We start from the raw sequence: 8,371 nt of genomic DNA, 5'->3' as shown, positions 1-8,371 counted from the left end.
CACATGTCCTTTTACTATTTTCAGGCAGCAACGTTCTAAGAGTCCATTGCGTACTAGTTGCTATGTGGAGAGAAAAATGAAACCCTATATGTAAGAAGTTCAGAATACAAATGAGAACACAAGTGAGAACAGTTCTTTTTGCAAAGAAAGCAAACACGTTCTTGTGGATTTAGGCATCAGAAAAAGATACCAGGGATGAAAAATATAGTTCAACTAAGCAGATAAATTTAGTGATCAGAACAAAATGGAATTAATTAGGAAAAACTGTATATAAGCGATCCTTTACAGAGTAATATATCCTTTTCATGTTGATTATTTTAACAGGGTTTAATACATGTGATTATTCTTCAGCCTTCTGAGTTTAAATTGTTCAGGTAGCCACAAGGTCTGGAAACACAGACAAATATACATAAGCAGTTTACTGATCTTCCATGATTATGTTCAATGTGCTATTCCTCACTAGCAGTTCACAGTTCAGTAAGCTGTGCACATGTGCAATGAACAATGTGCATTAAAGCAACATTCCCACCAGTCCTTGTACATCTATTTACAATGCATTGCCTCAGATGATTTGTGACTAATTTTCACTGAATAAACTTGCACCTTTAGCATATTCTAGAAGTGATCAAGGGAGCTCAATCTACTAAGAAATAGAATGTTGTCTATGTTTCTAGACTTGGTGATCACCTGTATTTTATTTTTTATACCTACTGTAAGTCTTATAAACATTTTTGCCATTTATATTATACCAAGAAAAAAAATGAATACTAAAAATGAGATAATGGAAAAACAAAAACAGATTTCTTTTGCTTTCATATAATTCTACACCAAACATTTTGCTGAAATGATTTTAATCTATAGATGAAAGACTCTTCAAATGGTACTCAGAATACATTACAAATTTGATTTTAAAATAGATTTGAGTCTAAAACAGGTCTTATTCACAATGATTCTAATAAATCAAGTGCTCCAGAACTCAATATGGAGATGCAACAATTATGTGATGACTTCTTAATTGTCCAAGGGATAAAGATCTTCTTCAAATGTGGAAAAAAATTAAATCATTCTATAGTATTAACTTCTAAGAGTTATTCTCCTTTATAGACTACAATATTATTATCAGTTTCATATACTTTTACTTTATAAAGAACTCCTACAGGAAGAAATTTCTGGAGGTTTTCCCAGATATATACAGCTACATTTTCTGTCGTGCTGTAGAAGAAAAGGAAAGAAGATCAAAAGACAAATAAACAAAACTTCATGTTTAATACTTACAGAGAATAGAAATTCTAGTTTTAAAAGATATTACACTAAAACTTTAGAAATCACACAATAATCAAGTAAAATGCTAAAATCGATTCTTCTTTCTTACTATTTACATAAAGTGAAATAGTCACTCACCTTACAACATCTGCAAAATACGGCACATCCAGATCCAGATTCTTATGATCAAGGGGCTTTATAATTGCCTCCTATAGACAAAACAAAGGAAAAACGTCACTAATTCCATTTATGACTCATATTCCAAAGTGTCCTACCTTTGCCTCTAAACCTTACCTTATCATTTAGTCACTAACTCGATACTCGCAAGTACTTGGTGTCTTATAAAACAATCTCAGAAAGTTTAAAGTTGTAAAATAAAGGAAGGCCTAGCTCTCCACAATGACTGGATATCCTCATTACTGAATGCAAAGAGGTAAGAAACCAAAAAATAGAGAATTCACTGGAGCTTTCTCATAACAAGCCATTGTGATTCAGAATTTAGTTTAATACTTCTTGAATTCTGTCCAAAATGTTACTAGAAATACTTCTCCCTAACAGTCTCACCTTCAGCACAATGCCACAATTTAATTAGGACAAACATTCAATGAGTACTACATTTATAAAGCAGATTGAGACTAAAATTATGTAAGGAGTTCTAAATTTCTGCTGTAAGGTGTAATTTAAGAATGCTCTTGGGCTCTTAGAAGAAAAAATAAAAACATGTAAAGACTATTGCTTCCTAATACTTGAATTAGGAATATTAAACATAATGTTTTTCTTTGTCAATGGCAAGAATTGTAATTGCCTTATTCTTTGTAAATTTTTACTTTTAGCTATCGTAAAACATCTAAGCAATCTAAAAAATACAATAAATTAGTGAATATAACAAGAAAGAAACAGACTCTCAGAAGAAGAGAACCAGGTGTTACCAGTGGGGAGGGGGAAGGGAGGAGGGGCAGTAAACGGGTAGGGGATTAAGGGGTACAAACTATTATGTATAAAATAAGCTATAAGAATATATTGTACAACATGGGGAATATAGCCAATATTTTATAATAACTATGAAAGGAGTTATAACCTTTAAAAATTGTCAATCACTATACTGTACACCTGTAAATTATATAATATTGCTCATCAACTTTATTTCAATAAAAAAAGCACTTGTGAAACAATCTAAGTTTCCATATGGTATGGTTCCAAGAAAGGTACATTAATGACAACAATAGCAATCATTTTCTGAACAAAATCAGAATCATATAAAAAAAAGTTAAGTCCTAAACCAAACAACTTTTAAAATAACTCAAATGATATCCATATGGATATCAAGAAAATAAACCTTTGTTTAATCTTTGTTTTAATTGAAAATTCCAGTTCAGATCTCAACTTTTCCATTGAAGCCTCTTCTACAAGGCTCCTTCTAATTTGACTCTGTATGCCATGATCAGCCACTTTTACTCATGTAAAAGTACTAAAGTGTGTGGTGTGTGGTATCCTTCAGGTATGCAAATACGGGGAAAAAGTGTAGAGAACCTCTCCTTTAGTATTTAACTGTATGCCTGCTTGGGGTGTCTTTTATATTTCTCAAGCTGTCGTCTTGTATTTGTGTGTGCGCACATGCACGTGCCCGTGTGTGTGCGCGCGCGTGTGTGTGTGTGTATATATATACTTTTTATGTCACCAGTAAATGCAAGCACTCCGGCTTTACAGCTTTCCTACAGTACTTTGAGCACAGTACTGTTTGTTCATTCACTCATTCTCCTATCCATTTATTCAAGCAACACTTATTGAGCACTTACTATTCTTTACCTGCTATAAAAAGTCACATGAGAGCTTCCCTGATGGCGCAGTGGCTAAGAATCCGCCTGTCAATGCAGGGGACACGGGTTCGAGCCCTGGTCCGGGAAGATCCCACATGCCGCGGAGCAACTAAGCCCATGCACCACAGCTACTGAGCCTGTGCTCTAAAGCCCGCATGCCACAACTACTGAAGCCCACACGCCCAGAGCCCGTGCTCCACAACAAAGAGAAGCCACCGCAGTGAGAAGCTCTCACACCACAACAAAGAGTAGCACCCGCTTGCCGCAACTAGAGAAAGCCTGCACGCAGCAACGAAGACCCAACACAGCCATAAATTAATTAATTAATTTTTAAAAATAAGAAAGTTTAAAAAGTCATGTGAGCACTCTGTGGCTAACAGCTGTGTCTCATTCGTCACTGGATTCCTAGTACTCAGCTCAAAGACTGACGCAAAGCAGGCATACTTATTGAATATATGGGAGATAAGTAACGTGAAAGAAGTAATGATTATTAATAACAGCATTTTTATGAAACAAATGTCAAATTTTAGAACAAAATAAGGAGCAAAACTGAAGCAAAGTAAACAGGTGAAATGAAGGCATTTTAAAAACTAAGGTGAATGGAAGAAAATCTAATCTCAACTTTGTAAAGGACTAACTACATGACCTAGGGCAAGTCAGTTGGTTAACTGTTCAGCATCTCTCAATCTCAACCTATGGAATGAAGAAGTTGGCTTAGATAACCTCTGAGGTCTCTTACAATCCAAGGATTCTGTAATGATATAATCAGTAAGTCTTTTACCGAACAACCTCTTTTTTGTTATCCCTATGATGAACTGCCCCAGTGAGTTTATAATAAAGCTAAAGTGAATAAAACAGGGTAGTACTAAAATCTGTGATCAAAGGTGTAAGGAAAATTCACAGAAGAAGTAGAAAGTTTCAAGAAGAAAGCTGTGTCTTGAAAGAAGGGCAGAATTTGCTAAACAGAGAAAATCAGGATACACCAACAAAAAATACAAGATGAGCACGCTACATTTATTCCTATCATTGTACGACAACCATGACTAATTTCCATTAAGTCATCCAAACACCTTTAGGAGAACATTGAGAGAAGTTCCTCCAACTACTACCCCACTCCCTCACCCAATTCCACTTGCCAGGTCATAGGACCTCTGATGATACTTGGTTGGGGAAGTGAAAAGGGGGCCATCAAATATTATATTCAGAAGACAGCACAAATAAGCATCCAACATGCCGTTACCTCCATACACTCTTTGAGGTCAGTCAAATTCATGACCATTCCTGTAACAGGATCAATCTAAAAAGTAAACAAAGGTGAATATTACTATAACATGCTCTTCATATTTAAACCTCTGGTGAATTATTAAAGGCTGTACAATGTGCAGAAGTTGTCCCCACATTGGCCTTCATCCACGAGACGATCCATCTCAGCATGGAAACCCCAAGCACTCTAGGCTTCCTTTTCACTGTTCTGCTCTTCTATCTGTCCACATACAGCACATTAAAGAGGACATTTTGGGAGAGGAAAGGCCTGAAATGGCAGCAGCTCACCATACACAAAGACCAACAATGAAGCGATACTGATTTGAACAGAATTTTTCAACACAGAATCCATCACGTTGGCTGAAAGAGGGCCCAGCAACATTCACAAACCACAGAGACATTTTCAGCACGTACCTCTCCGTGTACTGTCACCACAACTATGGGGAAGAAAACAAAATACCAAAAAAAACATGACTTTCAACAGAGTGACATCCAAACACAAGTTACTAACATAAATTATTAGATCTCACCCCACAAAGCTATATTTTCCCCCAGAACATCTTTTAGTTAAGATCTTTTTATCAACCAAGGCAGAGGAACTTAGAGGTGCTTAGCCAAGGCCAAAAAGGTTATAAATTCTGTTTATGGTGCACTTGGAAGTAATCTCTACTAGGTAAGATCAAGATGCTGCTTGATCACTGCCTGTAAAAGAAAATATACAGGAAGAAATTGAGCTACACACTGAGCTGGTCCAAGTACCTTTCTGAGCAAGCAAAACTACTACCGGGCCTAAAATTCTTATTCCTTTCTCATGTGAATGTAAACACAGTTTATAGTAATGCTCTGTAAATTAACAAGTACTTGTATGAAACTTCTGAAAAATCTTGATGATCAGAGTGCTCTACAAATTAATGACTTTTACATATTTTTTTCAGCTCCATACAAACACCATTAGGTATTACGTGATAAGTGAGCAAACTGAGAATGAGAGATATCATAGGTCAAGTAAGTTAGGCAATAACTAAACCAGAAATCCCAAACTTCTGACATCTTTTCTGGTCTTTTTACTCCATCATACCATATGCTGTGATGCTCTATGGCTTACATAGCTGTTTTGTGAGATATCACCTGTATCTCAAATAATCAAGTCCCTTGTCCTTACATAAATTAATTACTTTCTTGGAACACCACTGTCAAAAGTTTTAGACCCAACCTATTTTCCTGCCATGCCGCATATCTTGAGCCAATATGCTCCCTTTGTCACTCATTATTTACTCAATGAATACAATCTAATTTTAACATTGGCCTCAGCAATACCTAATTAGAAGGAAACATGGTGCCAAAAGAATGTCATGTACTCTTAAGGCCAAGGAAAAAAGTATTTAAGCCATTCATTGTTTTGATCTATAACAGCAGACAATTGCATAGTAAAACTTAAGATACATCCAACTAAGGCAACAGATCTTTTCATTTTGAACTTCCATTTAATTTCTCATTCAAGGCTCAAAGCATTCATGTTCTGTCCATAAGGTTTCTTATACTCATTTAGACTGTATATGCTGAACACTCTTTCATCATTACCGAAAGGGCTAAAATTTCACCAGTTTTTCTCTCACCTTTATAATTGTGCCCATGGCCATTTGGGTTGTTGCATTTCCCAAACAGTTTCAAGTTTTCCTCATTACTCAGAGATTTGCTGACCAAAAAAAAAAAAAAGTCAACATGATACATGTTCAGATACCTTCTCTGTTCCCTACGCTTATTGTTTGCTCTAGCCTTTGAAAAACTTCACAACTTACTATTCTTTAGCTCATCAAACGGAGAGTCATAAATCAATTTGATTTCATTATTCAATTTTATGCCAGGAACCAGTGTATGCCCCCTAATTAGACTACTATACCATACAAATTAGCTTAAGTAAATTCAACATCCTTGTTCCACAGCAAGACTTCAACAACTGATCTACTCAAGGCCCTTCCATTTTTCAATTTAACATTTACTGAGTACCTACTACATACTAGGCACAGGCTAAATGAAGCAAGGGCACATGGTGATTAAAAAAGAAAAAGACGCTTATCCTCAAGTGGCTTAAAATCTCATTCCCCCTGAAAAATTGTTACATGACCTAGTACATCTTCTCTTTAAAATCTTGCTTCATTATCCCTCAACTATTGCCTACCGATAACTTCAATCCATTCAGGGGTATTCAAAGCAGGTTAAATTTTAAAATTACAATACTCGGCCGTTGTTGCAGGCAGAAATCCGTTTTCTTAATGGATTTTTATACATATACCTGTCCAATCAACTGTGCATCTTCAATGAGGCCTTACCACTCTCATATGTTTGAGCTTCCTATTAAATAACCCCTTTCTTTTTGAGACTCTCTTTATTACTTTCCTTTCTCCTGCTCATCTACTTCTTACGTTTAGAGTACTACAGTTCACAAAGCTTTTGCACAAAATTATCTCACTGTACTCTCCACAAAATTGGCCAGTTTGTACACTGCAGATAGAAAACTGTGACAGGTCTTGATCACTGCTGCATCCCTGTTACCTAGCACAAGACCTGACAACAAATACCTGTCCAGGGAATAAATGGATAGGTGAATACTGTTAGGTAGAAATTATTATCCTCATTTTGCAGAAGAGGAAACAGACGCTCAGAGAGTGGAGCTTGCTAATGAGTGGCAAAACCCTGCTCAAAATCAACTCTTCAGCGCGATGAAGCAGTATGAATACTCTGGGCTCAAATCCCAACTGCGCTGCTTGCTCTCAGGAAAGTGAACATCTGGGTTCATTTTCTCTTCGGTATAAAGTGGACAAAACTCGCCTTGCTGTAACTATATTAGCTATGGGTAGCTAACATGTACTGAGTGTTTACGATATGCCTGGCACTGTGCAACCTGAGCGAGTTCAACACCTTTCAACGTCACATCGATCCCCAGAAGGCTGGTCGACGCCGGTCGCGGGTGTTTGACGTCATCAACGAAGCCTGGTGGCCGCAGGAGTGCACCGCGCCCCCCGCCCACTCATCAGCGGTCACCCGTGCCCCTCCCGCACCCGGGACCCAGTTCCGGAGCTCGAAGGTGCTGCCCCCACCACTGGTACTGCAGGCACACCCCACCTGTGGAGCCGATGGGTCGCGCTGAAGGAGACCAGGCGGGACACTCGCGCCCGCCGGCCAGGGTCCGAAGCCGCCGTGCTCATGGTTTTGCAAGCCCGCGTCCCCTCCAGCGCCTCACGCCCTAGGCCCGCCGCCAGGCTGAGAAAGTGGGGGGAGGGGGGGGCCCCTCCCTCCGCGGCTGCGCAGTGCGGACGGCGCCCGGCAGAAGTGCTCTCTGTTTCACCCTGCGACTGGGCTCCCTCTGCCGGCCTGGAGGCCGTAACAGGCGTTTCTTGCTATCTCAATCTCTTGGGAGAGCAAGCGCTCAGAGAACTGGGTCCGCCTTAGAGCGGTCTAATAAGGTGGGTGGGGTCTTAGTGTACTTCATTTTTACGTCTGCTCAATGAGGTCCCTCTCACTCCCTTCTAGAAAGCCCTGGGTTGTAGAAACCTCCAGTCGCTGCTTACTCTGCGACGAGTCCCAGGGCCAGCCTACTCATAGCTTAAAGGGAGCAGAAATTTGAGTGCACGTGTGGGACCACGTGGCTTTAAGAAATGATACTACCTTTGGACTATTTGTAAAGATTCTTACAAAGGGAAACTCTCGAGCTGTCCTTATCATCCATATGCATGCATGGAGCCGTTTATCACTCTGGGTTGCTGCAGTATAAACACATGCACCCATGAACACACACGTTAGCTATTCTCTGTCCAATGTAGACACCTCCAGAGTGAAAGGATCTTGTTTCCTCGCCATCTACTCATAAGTGGTGGCCAAACTACTTATAGTTCCCAGTATGCACCAGTGCATTTCTCGCCTACATTCATTCTTTCATTAATTACTGAATACCTACTGTGGCTGGCACTGTTCCAGGCACTGGAAAGGAGGGATAAAATCATGGGCGTGGTGGAAATATAAGCCCCCAT

At 39.0% G+C, this 8,371-nt stretch overlaps 1 protein-coding gene across 1 annotated transcript; it reads right to left on the bottom strand.

Annotated features, from left to right (window-relative positions):
* Positions 1-203: 203 nt before the first annotated feature.
* On the bottom strand, positions 204-7,603 carry PTS (6-pyruvoyltetrahydropterin synthase). The gene is made up of 6 exons (XM_024754217.1): positions 7,467-7,603; positions 5,960-6,039; positions 4,758-4,780; positions 4,321-4,377; positions 1,402-1,472; positions 204-1,212 (listed from the first exon to the last, which is right to left on the bottom strand). The coding sequence occupies exons 1-6, from the start codon at positions 7,547-7,549 to the stop codon at positions 1,089-1,091; spliced, it is 438 nt and encodes a 145-aa protein (XP_024609985.1). The 5' UTR covers positions 7,550-7,603; the 3' UTR covers positions 204-1,088.
* Positions 7,604-8,371: the final 768 nt, after the last annotated feature.

This window comes from Neophocaena asiaeorientalis, unplaced genomic scaffold (assembly GCF_003031525.2).
Source record: "Neophocaena asiaeorientalis asiaeorientalis breed wild unplaced genomic scaffold, Neophocaena_asiaeorientalis_V1.1 scaffold21, whole genome shotgun sequence".
In the NCBI taxonomy this organism is placed as follows: domain Eukaryota; kingdom Metazoa; phylum Chordata; class Mammalia; order Artiodactyla; family Phocoenidae; genus Neophocaena; species Neophocaena asiaeorientalis.
The sequence above is the reverse complement of the archived record's forward strand: the minus strand, read 5'-3'. Positions and strand labels throughout refer to the sequence as shown.